At 42.7% G+C, this 19,743-nt stretch overlaps 2 protein-coding genes across 2 annotated transcripts; one reads left to right on the top strand and one right to left on the bottom strand.

The window, feature by feature from the left end:
- Positions 1 to 397: 397 nt before the first annotated feature.
- On the bottom strand, positions 398 to 5,760 carry zfyve19 (zinc finger, FYVE domain containing 19). The gene is made up of 11 exons (XM_080513291.1): positions 5,597 to 5,760; positions 5,399 to 5,520; positions 3,984 to 4,037; positions 3,723 to 3,889; positions 3,489 to 3,631; positions 2,809 to 2,917; positions 2,415 to 2,633; positions 2,235 to 2,311; positions 1,862 to 1,963; positions 1,599 to 1,762; positions 398 to 1,364 (listed from the first exon to the last, which is right to left on the bottom strand). Exons 1-11 carry the CDS (start codon positions 5,648 to 5,650, stop codon positions 1,283 to 1,285), a joined length of 1,293 nt encoding a protein of 430 aa, XP_080369417.1. The 5' UTR covers positions 5,651 to 5,760; the 3' UTR covers positions 398 to 1,282.
- Positions 5,761 to 8,015: 2,255 nt separating this feature from the next.
- On the top strand, positions 8,016 to 17,145 carry bub1bb (BUB1 mitotic checkpoint serine/threonine kinase Bb; the record flags this gene model as incomplete). The annotated part of the gene is made up of 11 exons (XM_080512656.1): positions 8,016 to 8,155; positions 8,262 to 8,321; positions 8,409 to 8,553; positions 8,657 to 8,853; positions 8,931 to 9,091; positions 9,195 to 9,388; positions 9,499 to 9,599; positions 10,586 to 10,821; positions 12,324 to 12,388; positions 13,271 to 13,284; positions 16,986 to 17,145. The coding sequence occupies 11 exons, from the start codon at positions 8,016 to 8,018 to the stop codon at positions 17,143 to 17,145; spliced, it is 1,473 nt and encodes a 490-aa protein (XP_080368782.1).
- Positions 17,146 to 19,743: the final 2,598 nt, after the last annotated feature.

The following is a 19,743-nucleotide window of genomic DNA, read 5'->3' as shown; positions in this document are numbered from 1 at the left end:
GAAAAAGGGGCTTTGGTGTTAAAAATAACACTAAAAGATGCAACACTGCGATAACTTTTTTTTTACGTTAATAATAAAATTACACATAAGGACAAGAGCATCAAGCTTATGTCAGACTTGCAGCCAAACATAGACTACAAGAGTGGCTGCCAAAAGAAAACCAAGCCCTCAGTAATCCTTTTATAGCAACTCCTCAGTGCGTCCTCAGCACAGGGTTGACAATACTCTGGGATTGCATATCGTCCCAGATGAGATCAGAATGTGTCTGCTTCCTGCGTCGGCTTTAAACACATCACAACCATCAAATGGCGACAAGTGCAAAGTGCACTTGGATGAGCTTTTGCTGCTACCAGGAAGTAGGACGACGCACATAAAAAGAAAATGCCAAACCCTAACACTAAAAATATCACAACTGTCTAGAAACCACTTCAGTTGTTCTATTTTTTTCTCATACATTCCACAAAAATAACGTAAGTTGAGCTTATCAAACATATTTTATTGCATTTATGGAAATGGTTTTCAGAGCGGTTTTCAGAGTGTGGGGGCTTAAGAAGGCTTCAGCAGCAGAAACATCTGGGGGTCAGGGGGGAAACCGTTTCTCACCATGTTTTTATTTTCTCCTAATCACTGAGGAAATCAAGATCTAACAGTTATTATGAAAACCTTTACCTATCATTTTATATACCACACACTTTTACAATTGGATTGGTTGTTATATTAACAACAATTTAATCTGAAGCTTTACTGCAAAAGCTATACTTTGCAACAGTTAAGACTTAACTGATATTTCAAATAAAAAGCATCTAACAAGGAGAAAAAGGTTTATGATTTTTATTGCCTATCGATCCCGAACTCAATTAGCAATGACATATATAGCAATATCATGTGAAAGATATTACGAGGTCAAACATAAAGTACCAAAGAATGCATGACATGGTTCAAGCTCTGGAAGAGAGCTTCCACTCCCACACTTTGAAAACCCCTGATGGAAGGATTATGTCCACATCTAACCTCTGGTTTGATAGCAAATGCACTAAATTGCCTCTTTTTAAGCTCTTGCTCATTTAGATCAGCATTAGAAATAAAAGAAGGCAGGTGTTTTCTGTCCCGTGGATCACTGGATCAAATACAACCATGATAGGTGCTGCTTTGCGTTAGATAACAGGTAGTGTTTACACAAGTTTTCCAAACAATAAGAGGTCACTTGAGGTGAATGAGCAAATCTAATGGTGACGATTGACCACAGCCTGATAAGGCAAACACCTGCAGCACCCCATCGCTATCATGTCCTCTTCTTCTTCTTCTTCGGGGCCGTGTAGTTACTTGTGCGATGCTCCTTCCTGTCATATTTGTCATGGCCTTCCCTGGGGAGATGATGAAGTGTGGATTGATAATTCATCAGACTAAATACTTTATATTCAGGCTGTTTAACAGTATGGCAGCAGCAGGCGGACTATTTATCTGGGTCAAGGCATGAATTCATGATCACAAACATCCTTCATGAGACTGACACACCACTTCCATGCAGAGCTCTTCTACAAGTCAAGTCTCGATGAGTTGCTGGTGCCCCTTTTACCGTCGGTGTACGCATCAAGTACCTGAAGCAGCGGTTGCAGTACAGGTCCTCTTCACAGGTGTGACAGCGGAGGGTGGCGTCAGCGTTACAAATGCAACACCAGGGAAGCTCTTCGTCGTCGCTGTCAGATGGTTGACGTGCTACAGCAGCTGGAAGAGATCTGCTTGTAGATGTAGGAGCTGGGGTCTTAAAAGAGTTGGATTAAAAAAAAAAAGGTTTATAAAACTCAATCTACCTAAAAAAAAAAAAAAAAGTATTCCATTGTGTACGAGTATTTTTCAGTACCGTTTTCTTGGAGGATTTCTTCTTTTCAGTGTTCTTCGGGCCTCTCTGCTCCAATGGGATGTTGTATCCGCTGGCCTCATCCAGCGCCGCTTCTTCTGAGAGCTGCAGCCACAATTAAAACTCACAACATATCTGTTGTTCGCCTCACAAATAATTAAAATAGGAATAATAGCAACCCCTTGTGGTTATCTTAACCGCTTAACTCATCGCAGCCTGTCAGAGTATCATTTCCAGATCAAGCATAACATTATGACCACTGACAGGTGACATGAGGTGATGCGAGATGAGGGAATCCGTTAGTAAGACTCTGCGCTGATCCACCACAACATTATGGCCATCTGCCTACAATGGTGTGTGCTATAATAGACGTTACCTGTTTTAACACTCTCATCACAGCCTCTTCTTCTGTCTCCTCTTCACTGTCAGGATGCTGGAAGTCCTCCATAGTAACTAAAAGTGAAAGACACCACCACAGGATGTGAGGCGGCTTCTTATTTTATGACATTGTGATATAAGACGTCAGTGGCTTTCTAGTGGTCATGTTGTTGTGTACCTTTATCTGGGTCCTGCCCCTTCAGCTGAGCCAGCCTTTTGGTCATGTGGAGGATCTGATGCTGGGAATGGCGCTCGGTCCTCAGCTCCTCCATGGCCTCCTCAAGCACGCGATCTTTCTCGGCCTCCAGCTGCTTGGCCGCACCCTGGTTCTCGTCCAGATTCTCATCCAGAGTTCCCCCTTCCCCCTTGTTGAGGTCATTCATGCAACCACCCACGGCTGCAAGGGAAATAATAGCTCTCAAGAGTCACACTGAAGACAGCAATACATTAGCTGTACTATCAGAACTCAATCATGTTGTAAGTATAATGTCTGTGTAACACTTTTTTTTACGACTGCATCATTACTTACTAACTGATTGGGATCAATATCAATGACACCAGAAACTTCTTACTGCTTTCAGGATTTGATTGCTGGTTGTCAATTGCAACCTCATCCGTCATTTGAGTTATCAAGTCATTGGCTTGTTCAGTCTGAGTCCGTCGATCTGGAGGCTGATGCGCCTGCATGAGCACACAATTATACACTCATCAGCCATGGCATTATAACCACTGACAGGTCAAGTGAATAACAGATGTTATAAGCATAAAAACGGGCAACCCATTGAGAGTTTAATAAAGACCAGATTGCGATGCGAGATGACTGGATCAGAACATCTCTAATCTCGTGTGGAGTGTTCCCTGTCGGCAGTGTCAGTGGTGGTGGTGAAGTCATGCTGGAAACACATGGCTACTAAGGCTCATTGATTCATGTGATCTTATGGGAACCCCATCTGACAAATTACACAACTTAAAAGGATTTGCTGCAAACATCTGGGCGCCAGATACCAAAGCACATGTCCAGGTCTTTACTTGATTCCATGTATCAATGAGTCAATACTGTTTTGACAAAAAGGTAAACCTGCACAACATTAGACAGGTGATCATAATGTTGTGGCTGACTAATTATATATGCATCTTGCATTTAGAGCAAACTATTCAGCTGGTCGTTGTTCCTCAACGCAGATAAGTTTCCTGTCACTGAGCTGTAGTGCAAAGCCTGAAACATTAAAACAATTAATGGGATGGGACTCACGCGTGGAGCAGCTTGAGATGGTGGAGGTCGACCCTGTAGAGCAGCAAGTCGGTCCTCCATGTCCTCCATGGAAGGAGGCGGCTGGCTGGGAGTTTTCAGTGCAGCAAGGCGAGATTCAAGCTCTCTCTCAGAGGGGATAGACTCTAAAATGAATAATAACAGGTTTACAGCAGCTTCATCGGTGCATCTTCCAGAATGAATCAAAATGGTATCTGCAAATAAACATTTCATTACTTGGCGTAGTGTCTTCTTTGAGTTTTTGAAGTCTTTCAGCAATAGCCTGGTCTTCTTTACTCAAGCCTTTGGCTGGTAGGTGGCCTACTTTGCCGTTTCTACTCCCTCCAGATACACCAGGCTGTTTCGGCTGTCCATGTTGTTTGGCCTCGAGCGCAGCAACCCGTCTATGGAATACACACAAATACTAAGGATATGACAAATTGTTGGAATCACAGTTATTTTATTTTTTTTACCTCCAGATTTTCATTATATACTGACTTTTTGTAATTTTCAGGAGGTGACCATCTTCCAGCATCATTTGAAGATTCTCCCCTGAAAATTATGACAAGAGAAATAACTTGCTTGAAAAAAATGCATTCGATGTTAATGTACTGCTTTATATGATAATGCAATCTGTAAATCTGCAAGGAGGTCCCTTAGAGTTAGGCTTCAAATACTCTTAAAAAGGCAAACAAAACTAAAAGTAGTACAGTTTTTTGGGCATTGATGTATCATTCAATGTTTTGTCATTGATCCCGAGCCATATTTTGACACACACACACACACACACACACACACACACACACACACACACACACACACACACACACACACACACACACACACACACACACACACACACACACACACACACACACACACACACACACACACACACACACACACACACACACACACACAGGTGCTTCTCAAATAAATACAGTATCCTTAAACTATCAATGGTTTTGTGAGTTATTTCTTCACTCATGGTATCCATGCTGATCCCAGCTGACTATGGGCAAAGTTAGTGTAAACAATGGACAAATCATCACTCCATCAGAGGGCAAACACAATCACACACGCTCACATTTGCACCTAAGAGCAATTAAGTAGTCACCAATTTACATCAAATGCATGTTTTTAGACTGTTGTAGGAAACGAGAGGAAAACCCACACCTGCACAGGGAGAACATTCAAACTCCACAGAGAAAACCTGCCCGGACTTGGAGACAAACAAGGAAATACACATCTTGATTGTATTCTACCTTGTTGAGAAGAGCTTTCATTTATAAATGTTGCATAAAAAAGTGTCCTTGAGTCATTTGAAAAAGACAAATGACACCATTCAATCGCATAATACAATGAATACAAAGACCTTAGAGTGCAGTGGTTAGTGTCCTTGCCTCAGCGAAAATATTGTGAGATCAAATACCCAATGGGCCTTCCTGTGTGGAGTTTGCATGTTCTCCCATGTGTGTGGCTTCTGGCCAAGATAAAAAAAATCATGCATGTGAGGTTAAGTGGTGACACTAAATGTGCCATAAGTGAGTGTGTGTGGTTGTGTCTGTGTATTTGCTCTGTGATGGACTGGAGACGTGTCCAGGGTGTATCCTGTCCTCGCTCATAGTTAACTGGGATTGACTCCAGCCCCTTGTGATCCTGATAAATGGACAAAGAGGGGATGCTACTGCCCAGTCCAGTCCATTATACACCCACAAAAAGAAGAATGTAAACCCTTGTCGATTATTATTCCTAAATCAGACAACACAGAGAATAAAACAACACGTTTAACCTCTTATAAGGAGTGGTCTACGCCTAGGGATTAAGTTGAGATTTATTTGGCTTTTTAGCGTAACCGCGGCACTCCTATAAATCATGTCACAGTCCCTTCCCAATCAGCAGTTGAACTTTACCTCGTCAGATTGCCGTGGCACTGCTTGCAGACCTTCTGCTGGGTGTTGCCACAGCGAGGCACCACAGCACTGAAAGTCAGACAGCTGGAGCAAAAGGAGCGACCGCAGTTTTTACATCCCAGCTGTGAGGACATTGCAGAACGCGTCAGGCTTTTTAATTGCACATTGTAGAGTGTGTGACATCAGCCGATAGCTTACCTCCTTCTTGAAGATACTAAACTTTGATGCACAACAATAACAGCGGCTGTCCATATTAACTGCAGAATAAAGTCATGAGGCAGCGCGATGACTAATGTTGCCCCGAGCGGCTGAGTGTGTAAATAAAAGCCTATTTGTGGTCTTTTAGTTACATTTATCTTTAAAGTTTTCGGGCGCTCCACCTCGCTGGTGAAAACCAAAACACGGAACTAAACCGGACGTAATGATGTGACGTAAAACTACGTTTTCCGTTTTGCGCTTCATCCAATCAGTGTCCCCCTCGCGCTCTCGCGGCGTCGTTCAAAGCACAGAGAACCGTTCAAAAAACCCCGACGCTTCAGCTCCAAGCAGCTGAAAACCAGATAAAACACATTCGGAAGCGGTATGAAAAGCTATTTTATTTAATTGTATACTGGTGTGTTATGTGATATATGTGCATATGTGACATGTGAATGTTGATTACATTGCGATAATGTAGATAAATGACGCCGTGGCTAACGTTAGCCTGCTACTCGTGTGTTAGCTGGCTCACGTTTAAAGGGAGACGAAAATAACTGAACTCTGAAACTACGTTAATAGAGCTTGTGCAGGTGAACTTTTATATGCCGGCAGCAACTTTTTTTTTGCAAGAGCAGTGCACTTAACATCCCACCTCTCAATAACCCTACATAAATATTCAACAAAGCAATGGTTGAGCATTTGGTGCTAAAACGGTTTTAATTGGAACGGAAAAACGCACGTCCTGCTTCAGGGACAGTGAAACGACACACACACACACACACACACACACACACACACACACACACACACACACACACACACACACACACACACACACACACACACACACACACACACACACACACACACACACACACACACACACACACACACGGGTAGAACATGCAAACGTCCTACAGACATCTCAGCATTTACCCATCCCATGAATTTTTTTTCAGCATTATTGATTTGAAGGATTTGGTTTCAAAGTAAATTTGACACATTTGGAAGGATTATTAAGTGTATTTTACAAAAACACACAAGATGTATCAATATATTTGGCACAATAATAAGCCCTAAAGTTGTTGCTTCATAGATGACGGCTTTGAGTGATGGGTTCAGGTGCTTGTTAATTGTCAGAAGCCTGCTTTCAGACAATTTATCAAGCTGCGGGGCTCTTTTTTAGCATTATTGACATCAGTGCCATATAGCATATTTTTGATGGCTTATAAAAGGGTTTTTGTCCTGTTTTCCACCTCTGAACTGCAAGATCTATTGCAGGCGCAGCCATCTTGGATGTTTTGGCTCTCCTATTGGACCAGCAGCTTACATGTGACTTAAACGCTGCACGCGAGACAACAATATCATTACACTAGTAAAGACAGTACCGACTTTAAACACTGTTTTTTTTTTAAACTGCGGGCTTACAAATAAAAAACATTTTTTACATCTAGACAAATATACCTTTGTAACGGTGTAAAGACAATGTAGTACCCCATGTCAGAACGGGATAATGCTGCTGTGAGGCGGACCACTTTGAGTGATGCGTTCAAGTGCATCACGTACGAGCAACCTCCGACATATTAACCAGCTGCAGGGCTCAGAAAGTAGGGATGTTGCTTGATAAACATTATGAAAATATGAGGGAACGTGCATGTGCCGCACCTGGCAGTGCCGAAGATTCTGGTGGGGGGGCGCCTCATGTGCACAAAGAAGACCATGTTTCACTAGAATAAAAAAAACCTGCCCCTAATGACCAGTCGCAGGGTACATATAAATGAAAGTCAAAGATAATCACAACAACTTAAGATATCAGACTTGACAAAATGAAATGCAATAAGAGATTTAAATCCATTGAAAAATTATATATTTCTTTCCTCTTTTACAGCCCAGTGCGAAGCTTCTCGATGTTAGTGTTTTAAAGATCTGTGGGCAATGAAATGTATCACTGCTATTTGATGTGGCCACCATTCTTCCAGGGACATCTAACACACAGTTTGTGAAGGCGCTTGACAAAACGGTTTCTCCCAAAAACCTTTGGAGATCTAACTACAGATATTGTGTGGAGGTGATCTTTATGTCTCCCTAATAAACTTCATGAAGTTACAATCAAGGGTTTTTGGAGTTCACACGCAGAATTTGTCCCAAATGCGGTGCTCCCTTTTCTGTCAATTAGTGACGTTGACTGTATGTTTGTAATTATTGGCGTCTCCTGCAGAATTTAGAGGGAATCCGATGGTGTTTCATGGAGGATAAATCATATTATTACACACCTGTCTCAAACAGCACATGGGAAGAAGCAGAAAGTTCATATAGTATTGCATGTAAAGATGCCTCCTGTAATAATGGATTGAATATAATCTGGATATTACTCATAAACATGTTCCTTTCTGTAGGTTTTGGGGAATTTATTTCCACAATGGCAGAAGGAGGTGATGTTGACTGGGAGCTGAGCAAGGAAAACATCCAGCCACTGAGGCGGGGCAGAGCGATATCTGCCTTACATCAGGCACTTAGTCAACAAGATGGACCCAGCTCTGTCATCAACCAGCAGAGACAGTATGGATCAGCTTTGCCATTTATTGCGACGGCAAAAATCTGTTTTAAATCATTTTGTTTGGTGGTTTTCACATTGCAGAACGACATTTGTGTTTTGTTTTTCCAGGGCCTTTGAGTCTGAGTTGCGCATGTACGATGGAGATGATCCGCTTAGTGTTTGGGATCGGTGAGTGAAATATGCAAACGGTAAAGTATATTCATGAGGGCAGCTCTTAAATCTTCCCCTGATCCTAACATGGTTGTGTATCTACAGGTATATCAAATGGACCGAGCAAACCTTCCCGAAGGGAGGAAAAGAGAGTCACCTCGCCACGTTGTTGGAGCGAGTTGTGACCAGATTCACGGAGGATAAGAACTACTACAGCGATTCTCGCTACATTGACCTCTGGATCAAATTTGTATGTGCATTATTTTACATCAACTATTCCCCGGGTTTCTATTTTTAGATAGCAAATGCAGCCTGTGTAATTCTTGACTTGTCTGTGTGTGATGTGCCACCAGGCGGAGACCTGCACGGAGCCGTTGGACATTTACCGGTACATGCAAGCTCAGGGAATCGGACTGACACAGACGTCCCTCTACATCGCTTGGTCTGAAGAGTATGAGAATCAGGGCAACTATCGCCAAGCAGACCTGGTCTACCAAGATGGAATTAAGAATTGTGCCGAACCACACGACAAGCTTCTTCAGTTTCACAAGTACGGGTCTGTCTGGTGAAGGTTTAAAGGAATGTCTTAAGTCAAAAAATGTTCCCTAACATTGTCTTTGTTCGTAGGGCGCTACAGGCTCGCGTGGTCCGACAGACAATGATGAAAGTGGATGAGGACAGTAGTGAAGATGAGCAAAAACACCCCGAGAGAGCTTCACTCGTGGATCTCAAACCCAGAGGAAAGAAGGCCATCGCCCCGATCAACAGAACAGGGCGGGCTATCAGAAGTGAGCAGGCACACTCTGTTTTGAAATTCCAAACTGCTATCGACATTACATCTCGGCATTATTATGGGAAAATGTGTTTAATTTTCAATTTATTTGTGGACAGATGTCGCTGGAGGCCTGCAGTCCCGAGGTGCCCCTGTCCTCGGTAACGCCTCTAACAGTCGGCTGGTGATCTTTGATGAGAACAAAAGTCAGAGTGATGGTCACTCTGAGCGCAAGCTTGAATCCTGGCTGGCTCCTCCCACATCGAGGGAAAAGGAGAATGACAAGACGGCTGAAAAATGGTGTGATGTCAAGGTACAGGGGGGAAAAAAGCAGCAGCAGCTGCTAGTGTGAGTTGAGTTAAATGTGTATTACAATCATCAAGAAGCCATTAATTTTGGTCTTTTTCTATTTGTATTGCATAGATGCCCCAGAAATCTAAATTTGGACACACTGTTATGCCTCCACCGCCTCCGAAACCCGCCTTCCAACCATTTGTCGAGGAGTCAGATGAGCCTCCAACAATGTGAGTGGCATCATATAAGCACATCTTTAAAAAAAAAAAAAAAAAAAAAGGAAATCCAGTGGTGGCCTGGAAGTGCAAAACATCAAAAAACACTTCCAAATTAAAAAAAACCACCACACAATCCAAGAAACTCTTCCAAAAAACACCAATTAAAAAAACAATTCCCAATTCACCACAACACAACAGTAACTTGTGCACCTGCTGACAGCAGCGTCGTCACCGATTGGACAATGATGCTCACCACTGATTGGACAGAAGTTCCGCAACAGGAAGTCATTCCTGCCCACTGAAGCATTGGTCCGTGGTCAGTTGATAAGAGTCTAAACTTCAGTTGTCTTTCATAGTTAAGAGACAAGATATTTTGTCGTCATTGTGGCCTAGAAGTACTGACGGCTACTCAAGGTTTTATTGAAGCTTTGATAGTTCATTTTAAACATTCTTCATTATGAGGGCTCAATGACTCACGGTGCTTGAGGAGGACATCACACACAGGTGTGATCAATAAAATTAAGTGCAATGGAGACGAGCTGTTGACGGGTTCGTAGATGGCTTTGGATTTGAGTTAACATGCGCATTCCTGTTCAACTACACTAAATGATTGTAGGGTTTGTTGTGGACACAATAATAATGAGTCATTGCGTCATGCTATCAATGACGACCCGGCGGTCAGCAGGTGAACACACGCTTCCATTGTGTTGTGGTGAATTTTAGAAGTGTTTTTGGATTTGGAAGTATTTTCTGAAATTTGTAGTTTTTTGCACTTCCAGGCCACCGTAGAAATAAGTGAAACGTTTGTTTTGTTTGATATTTCTACAATTGCAATATATAGACCAAAACAATTATTTGTAACAATTGTAACAAATTAAAAAGAAAAAAATGAAACATTTACTAAAACTATATAGAATGAAACCATTTATTTTCTGTCTGTGATATAGTTAGTCTGATTGGATGAGTAATGAAGTTGTAACTGAGCGTCTCACCCTCAGGACTCCATGTAAGATCAACCCGGCGGTGAACACGGTTTTGTCAGCGCGTAAGCTGACCAGAGAGGAAACTCCTCTGAAGAGACTACAGGAGCACCAGCAGCACCAGAAGGAAGCCGAATCTGGGAAACTCCAGGAGCAGAGCATGTACTGTAAAGCGCTGCTGCTCGGCGGAGCAACAGAGTTCTGCTTTGAGGAACTGCGTGCTGACCGCTACTTCAAGAAGAAAGCACAGGAGGGTCAGAAGGATGAATCCAGCACTGGAAACTGATCTTGAACACGAGCAACACTGTGACAAGATTGTACCTACAAATATCATGGGAGGATTGTTGATGTTTCTTGTAAATATTCATGTTACTCGGGTCAGTTGAAGACTAAAGCTATTTGGGAACTTTCTGAACTGGAGGCACTCTTTTAGATCCGTTATAAACGGAATGGGTGGACAACCCAGTTTACCCAAATGGTGCAGCAAAGGATCCATTGTTGTATTTTTTTTTTTTTTTGTCCTAATGTGAAACGCTTGTACCACTGCTTTACACACAACCTCTGTCCTTAATTCAGCTTTCTCCAGTTGCATTGTTCCCAAGAATAGTGCTTTTTATGTTTGCTGTGTTTGTACTTTTTTCTAGCTTTTTCAAACAGTGAGAAGACAAACGTCCACTGGAGTATTTTCACTGTCGTTTCAGTCTTGGTTTGAGTGAATGTTCTTTCACTTCCTGCTTCAATAAACAAGTTCAATCATTTGAAAGGGGTGTTACTTGTTTGGTTTTCTGGTTCATGCAGAATGAAACCTGCTTTTGATACATCATCTTTTGAGATATTCAAAATCATGAAACAATAATCACAAAAAACATTTCAATATCAAAATCCGCTTAATGCTGCAGTGCAGTCTCTTCAACAACTAGACCTATTGCAATAACACTTTGACCACAAGATGGAGCATTGAGTCGCTCCTTTGCTGAATCTGTCCTCAATGCAACAAGAGAAAAAGAAACTGACCATCAAAACAAGATTTACTTTTTCTCTACTACTCTTTCATAACTATTAACTCTGCAAATGAACAGTCAGTTTGACTTATGGCAGGTGGGACGGTACTGTAACTCACTACTGCTAACCAGTGTGCAGAAGTGGCAGCACATCAATCTTTCACCATTGCAGTGTAATGAGGTATTATAATTATAACAGGAATGGAAGAGGAGTGTTTATGTGGAAAAAATTAAGTTGAAAAGAAACTATCCAGAAGAAAAACTCATAAGATTCATGCATTTTTCACATCTTGGTGACATTCAGCAAAAATAATTATCAAACGAATATTGTGGCACAAGAAACTAATTTTGGATTTTAGAAAACTACATTTGAAATAATAGTTTTTTTTAAATCCACAGCATGTATTCTATCACCAGTGAGCATGACAGTGTTGCTTTTTTCCTTGTGTGAAGTGACTGAATTTAACCTGCTCCCTGCTGGCGGTTACTCTTTTATAACAACTAGTGGTCATAAATTCTGTGAGCAAATCCTGTATGTGGCTTTAAATGTTAATCATTATCCAGGAGAGGTCTCCCACAATCCCTCTGTCTGCTATCATGGGTGTAAACCTAATCTGGTGTCATGATGATGATGGGATCCACTTCACACATGAGACAGGCTTTGATGAATGACTTGGGGATTGGTGGTTGGCTCATTAGCAAGTTAAATCTACCATTTGCAGTTGTGGGCAGGAGGGGGCCTTGCTTGTCCTCAGGAGGCCTGGCAGGAGTGGAGCTGCCCTTTATTCACATGGAATCACTGAAGGAGCAGACCCTCGAGGTACAGTATATTCAAAACTCTTAAAAATAAGCTTATTAAAGACAACAGTCATGATGCTATTCAGGCACATGACCCGAAACTACACCACATGAGCAAAGACTTTACTTTGTTTCTGAATGTTTTAACGTTTTAACCTCACGAGTAGATGCATACCTAATCTACTTGTCTACATCCACGTTTTACTCTTTGGTAACTATAAACAGAGCAGAAGTGCAGCTTGCTAATTCCAGATGCACAACATTCAACAACAGAAAAATAATTACATACTAAGCGCTGATTGAAATTAAGGCTGCAATGTTACGCAACTTTGAAAATGTGCCAAGTCTGTGTAAACAGGGAAAATACATCTCTGCTGAAATACTGCTACTGCACATGTGCACCATGGCCGGTAGATGGACAATAACAACCGTGGCGGCTAGTGTCATGTCTCCCAGTCCATATTTTCTTGGGACTTGGTAGTTTTACGGTTCAGAGTCACCGCAATAACAATCCAATTCTATCGTCTGTCCATACGAATAACTGTGTACTCTCTGTAGTTAACATTTATAGCGTAATGCTTTCTGCACGCATGTGTGTGGTTTTAATACAAAAACAACCAACAGCATCCACAAGTGACCCAATGTGAAAACTGCAGTTTTCAGCATTTCTGTCTTTTCGATATAAAAGGACATTGTTTTCAAAATGTTTCTATATAAACTTTCCTCAAACCAAGATGCAAAACCGATGCATTTTCATTTGAAATATTGTTGCGTAAATGGGACCTCAAAAGAGATGGACTTAAGGCAAACTGGTTTGACTCACTACTGCCACCAAATGTACAAAGATGACATTACTTACATTTCCCCACACTGCACCTCTTACACAGTCCCCTCTGTCAACCAGCCTCTTCTCGTGTGGTGAGTTCCCATACGGTCTGCTGTACATTTCCCCCCACGACTATCACAGCAGTTGAAATTTATTCAATAAATGATAGGCAACATGATCCGCAGCCTCACCCCATCATAATATAACACGGCATAACTGCACCATAATAATGTATCCTCTCTGACACGACTGATTAAAAGCTCATCCCATGAAAGCAAGCAGCCAGCGACTCGGACAGAAAATCCATAGCTCTCCCTTCCAGCAGCGGAGACACACTACAAGCAGGCTCCCTCTCCTAATGTGCTGCAGACGGTCCCTGGGAGAAAAGCTTTTGTCCAGGCTGGTTAAGTGTGACAGACACAGCCGCTGTGTTTACAGGCTCCTCACCTATCTGCACCGCCTGCATCCATAAGCCCTGGGTAACACCAAAAGTTTCCCTGCTTTCAGTTCCAGGGATGGAGCCTCACACTGAAGTGACTATTTTCATGCACAATGGAGGAGAGTCTGCAGAATTTCAGCAGCATGCCACGTGTCCTTTTTTTTTATTGCAAACACTTGCAATGAAACCCATTTGCTTTAAGCAAAGGGACTGTTATTAAGTTATTACCCGAATGTCTCGTCGTCATCATAGTACCTTTGACATGTTGTAATTTAGATTTAGAAGACAAATAATCCAATTATGTTTTCAATTTTAACTTATTACAGATAGCTCACTGGAATCAAATCCTGTTATTTTACTAATATTACTCATACTTTATTTAATTGATCATTTATTTCTCTATTTTCAAATTCCAAGGTTGTGTCTGAATGTGCCCCATAGTTTGATTTAAATTCCAACCTTTTGGTCTGCTTTATGTCTACATGTGTTTACAAAACAACTTGCCATAGTGTAATTTTTATAAATACATAGTTTGTCTGAAAAAATAGCTTCAAATGTTTGATGCAGGTCAACTGAATTAAATATCTGCTATTGACAATACACAAGAAATAGTTAAAGGTCAAAAAGATGGAAGGAGTTAGAATAGAATAAAAATATATGATTAAAAACAAATGATGTATACTGTTAGAAAATAATGAAATGCTCAAATCGGACAATATAGAAAATGAAATATAAAAATCCAGCAACAGCCATGAAAAACAAGGCTGCCACTGACACAATGCAATGAATTTCTTAATTTATCAATATTATTATAAATATATCACTAATTCAGGCTATTCAACACAATCACAAGCAGTTTCATTGGTGCGAAACAAGAACTACACTATTATAGCTTTGTCAGTTAGACTGACATTTATTTCAGTTTTTCATTGTTTACAAACCTATAGAAATATCCTCGAAGTAAAATCAAGGACATAAAAAAAGTTTAGTCATACATATCACGTTCAAAAGTTTAATTCCCCTTATAGCAACTTTCCACAATGATTGTCATTACTTAGATCCGTTGACAATCAAAGGAGCTCCATCAAAGTTCTTCTCATCCTTTAAAAACTTCTCAGAATTTGGAGTTGTTGATGCAGTTTTGTTTAAGACTCATATGACAAAATGTTTGACTGTCAAATATACATTTTCCTTAAATCTTGTCATCAATTCTCATGTTTAATCTCATAAATTGAACCGATATATATATGGTTTTCAATTGCAGGCTCAGAAATTATGGCAGCCACATATTTGATCATGGACGACTTCCTGTCTTTATTTTTCCGAGCTGAAATAAGTTTCCATATTCAACTCTCATCAGGGTTTAGCGGCTGAGTGACGCAAGCATTTGCCCAGATTTCTGCTGTAGTTGTCTCACTCCTGCAGAATTAAAATGGCTTTATAGGTCATCTGGAAATGCCAGTGGATTGTGACAAGAAATTACATTTGGCCGTAGCTTTGCAGGCTGAACCCTGATAGTCAGGAGTGTAATCCTTACACATCCATCCTAAACAATAGAGTGAATTGAAATGCAAACAATCAAGGCAGTATCACTTAGGCATCTCCCGGGCTTTCATTTTAATGATGCTGAATGGTATTGTCATGGTAAGCCCCCCCCCATACATCACCAGCTCTGTCAGATTGCAGTCCTCTCCTGAGTAAAAGAAAACTCACCAATAATTCACATAAAACCATGTGATCAATCTTTTCTTTTTCCTCTGGGACATCCTAAAATAGAAACAAGCTTCAATAACTAGAAGCAGTTTAATATGACTTCATCTCATCTATACAATGATGTATTTAATACATGCACAAGAGGCAAGCTTCCTTTAAAAAAAAAAAATGAATAAAACAAGTTAAACTCAACATCGTGTTGAAACTATTGGTTCAATGACTTCATGAAAACATGCTGACTTCTTTCAATAATCGACATTTCAGAGCAGCACACACTCACTCAGGCTCAGCAGATTAAGTGTGGGCGATAACTCAGCCCAGCTTTTGCAAACACAACTTATATTTCTTGATCACCGCTATATTTTCTGTCTATAAATGTAACTTTCACAAGACTGTTTCATTGCTTTTGAACTCCAAAGAAATACAGAGGATAAGTCCTACGAGTCACACCAATAAATATCTGTGACAATAATGCTGACAAGTAGGAGGGATGGAGGGGGGCCGTGTGTGCCAGACCCCCAACAGGCAAATCTGTCATTGTTATGCAGATTGCTTCAGTGGAGCCTTTTTTTTTTTTTTTCACTTGACTTTTTTATTTGATACGTAAGAGGGAACATCATTATTTAAGCTTGTTATGGTGCCTTTGCAAACTGCTCCCATATCAATGTGCCATGTATTACATGTATGCCCTGAATCCAGCTCACTCTTGCAGGCAGTTTCTGGCTGACTTGACCCTAATACATTTTCCTGCTTTGTGTCTGGTCTTAGCCGCTGTATAAATTATTCAGGAAATGATTGTGGTGAAAAGAGAAGGGAACGTTTCAGTCAAATAACAAGGATTGTGGCTCAAGCCTGATCTGTAACTTCGGTTTCTCGCGCCTTCATCCACGGGGATTTTTTTTGGGTCACATTGGACTCAGAAGAGATTGTGAAGGATGAGGATTGCAGTCTTCACAGAAATAGCCCCACGCCCCCGTCATATACGTCCACATGCAACGACACCTTCTGCCATCTGCCATGCCTGACCCTGTCGCTCCGTGGATAGTGCATTTAACTTGAACAGCAGCACAGTGGGTGAACACAGCACCTCGTGCTCTCATGTCACATTATGTGTAAAGGGGGGGGGGGGGGGGAAGGTATCCCAGGTGATGAGTTGTAGAGGAGCTCTCCTCCGCTTACAGTCACTGGAAACCGGCTTGCACACACACACACACACACACACACACACACACACACACACACACACACACACACACACACACACACACACACACACACACACACACACACACACACACACACACACACACACACACACACACACACACACACACACTGTGCTATCAGTTCTTTTGCAGCCCAATGAGGGAGTGGGAGGAGGCATGGAAGGAGGGAAGTGATAAAGAGAGAGAGAAAGAGAGAGAGAGAGAGAGAGAGAGAGAGAGGGAGGGAGGCGGGAGGGAGAGCGTGTCTGTAAGAGAGTGAAAGACGGCAAGCCTGAGCAGGAGAGGGATAGAAGCAGGGGGTGGGGGGGGGTGGATGTAAGGAGCTATACGGGGCCGTGATATTCTCTCCTCCTGGATGCTGCCATTCCTTTTCATGGCTTTGTCCCTCCTTTGTACAACCCCTCCGTGTCCCCAGGAGCAGGCACCGGTACATGGATCAGCACTCAGCGGCGGAGCCGGGGATGAATCAGCCCCAACAAAGAGCCTTTGAGATGGCAGTGTGTGCTCCTGCCTGGAGGGAGGAACGCATCGGGCTTTCCCGGGCAAGCGGCAGCCTGCAGTGTGCTCTCGCTTGAGAGCCAGTCATCCTCGCCGTTGTGTGTGGAGGGAGGCTTGAGCGTGTATGTCCGTGTGTGAGTGTGTGAGTGTGTGAATGCGAGTGAGCCGTGCATAATAGTGCATGTGAGTGTGTATGTGCACATTCTCGCTTCCAATCCTTCCTGAAGGAGAGAGGCTCTCCTCTTCACTGGACGGCAAGGTAAGGTGGAATGACAGATTTTCTTTTTTTCCTTCTCATCCAACAATGATTTATCCCTTCAGAGCCTCTGTTTCCCTCCTCAACGGTGGGGTAAAGGAGGGGAGGGGGTTGGAAAAAAGGAAAAGCAGCTTAACGTCATTGATAAAGAGCAGGCGAGTGTGTGCCATCGGTAGGCATCAGCTGTGGTGGAGGAAGGAAGAGGAGATGCTGTGAGCAGAATGCAGTGCAGCCAGGTGCAGATGTGGGGGAGAAGGAGAGAGAAAAAGGGAAGCCTACATCAGAGGGGTTCGCTGGATTCATTTCGTGAGGGACTGCATCTCAAGAGAAGAGCCTTAATTCACCTTCTGCTCATCCCTCCTCCTCAAAACCCCCACATCCTTTCCCTCCCGCCGTTTTGGACGCGGCTGTCTTCAACCTCCAGGGAAAAGGAGGCATCACTTCCCAAAATGTGGCTTCACTCGACATGGATCACACCTGACAAATACAGACTCTGCCAAGTCTGCCACCGGGGACAGACGCGTCCTGTTTTTACCTCTGTGTGTGTGTGTGTGTGTGTGTGTGTGTGTGTGTGTGTGTGTGTGTGTGTGTGTGTGTGTGTGTGTGTGTGTGTGTGTGTGTGTGTGTGTGTGTGTGTGTGTGTGTGTGTGTGTGTGTGTGTGTGTGTGTGTGTGTGTGTGTGTGTGTGTGTGTGTGTGTGTGTTTAGGCTGAGGTCTCAGGTGATTCCTCCGGTCATACCAGTGCACGAGGACTCAAGCCTTTACTGTACATAAAAACTTCAAGTGGAAGGATGTGGTGGGAAAACAAGCCCGGGAGAAGGACTGGCCTGTTTGGAAAACCTGTTGTGCGAGAGCTTGCATAAATGTTGGAGGAAAGGTTTGAACGGTGCTATTTGACTCTGGATCTAAGCCATTGAGACTCAAGTAATCCAGTCAGTTCTGCAAAGGTTCGCAGCATCTCTGCTCGTCTCGTTTATTGAACAGTAAGTCCACAGTAGAGAGCGTGGAGGTTTTTGTTTTGTTGCACTATTGCACTCGTTGTTATCGGGAGCGTTCATGCACTCGCTTGCAAAAACTATTGACCCAGTGAGAGTTGTGACTGCACGTGACGTCCTTTTTCATCAACATCTGTGTGATTCACTGGAGTCAGACTCATGTATTCACTAAACGGTAAACACACTCCTCCTTATCCAAAACAGCGCACTTTACCAGGTCAGCTGTCTCAACGTGCAGTACAAGATCAGTCACATTCACTTATTCACTCACAGCATCACGCATCAATGGTGAAATCGTCAACCGTAGGAGTGAGTGTCGACTTATTCTACCAGCTGATCCACAGAGGCCCAGCAGTTACCAGTGTGATCTCCGGCCTGCCAGGTGAAGCATTTATTTGACCATTTCTTTTGTACAAAAGTGATGATGGTGTAACTGAGCCTCTGTGAAAACAACCACGTGTTTGTGTCTCAGATTACTTATTGATATTCAAGAAGGAGGGAAAGGCTCGAGGAGGTGACAGAGAAGGTCTCTCTGGTGCACACACACATTCGCAGCTGGAAATCTGCTGCATCCAGGGTCGGCTTCTCCACTCATACATGCGGACGTAGAAGCCCAAGCAGTGCGGACTCGAGCTCATGTAGTAGGAAACTGGTGGGACAGGACATGATAAGGGCCCCACATGTATGCACGCACATAAACACAGCACACAGGTGTCAGTGTTTCGTCACTGTCATCGTGTGCTCCTGTCTTTCACTCTGCTTTTGGGAATGTTCGTGTCACGTTCACGTCAGCCCACAGAAGGGGCAGCGTGCATTACCAGCTCAGCATCGTCGCCAGCGACAAGACGTCAAGCACCAGGGATTAAAAAAAGCCTCAGAGTCCAAATTAGGACACCATGACATGAGTTCCCTCTCTGGGTTTGATACAGCACCCATGCTGGGTGACACAGGCAGGGCAGCGGAGTTTGGTGCTGATTGATACCATGAAGGAATCCAAGGTTAAAAATGGCCCATGCTTTGTCCCTTGGAGCGACACGCTGAGGCCTTGGCTGAAAAAATTATAAATCAAAGCTTTCATAAGCACATGCGCGTACTGTAGAGCTCGCATCGAGTCCCAGCACATCAATAAATTAGACCCAAGAGAGAAGAGTTGGGCTGGTATCATTGGTCCAGGCTGATCATACGTTCCTATCAGGGTAGCGTCAAATTGTTCAAAGCACTTGCAAGAGCCAAGAGGATCTTTAATTAAACAGAGTGTTGGTCAGTGCTGCATTAATCTCCTGACTCTAGCTTTTAGGATACATATACGCTGCATGCGGAACCATGCTTCCTGACTTTATACTGTATTATTGTAGTGATGTTTCAGCATCCAAATAAAAGCCTCGGGACACCTAAAGTGTTGCTTTTACAATGTCATTATATTG

Source organism: Blennius ocellaris, assembly GCF_963422515.1.
Source record: "Blennius ocellaris genome assembly, chromosome: 17".
Taxonomy (NCBI): Eukaryota; Metazoa; Chordata; class Actinopteri; order Blenniiformes; family Blenniidae; genus Blennius; species Blennius ocellaris.
This window is presented reverse-complemented; position numbering and strand designations above follow the sequence as displayed.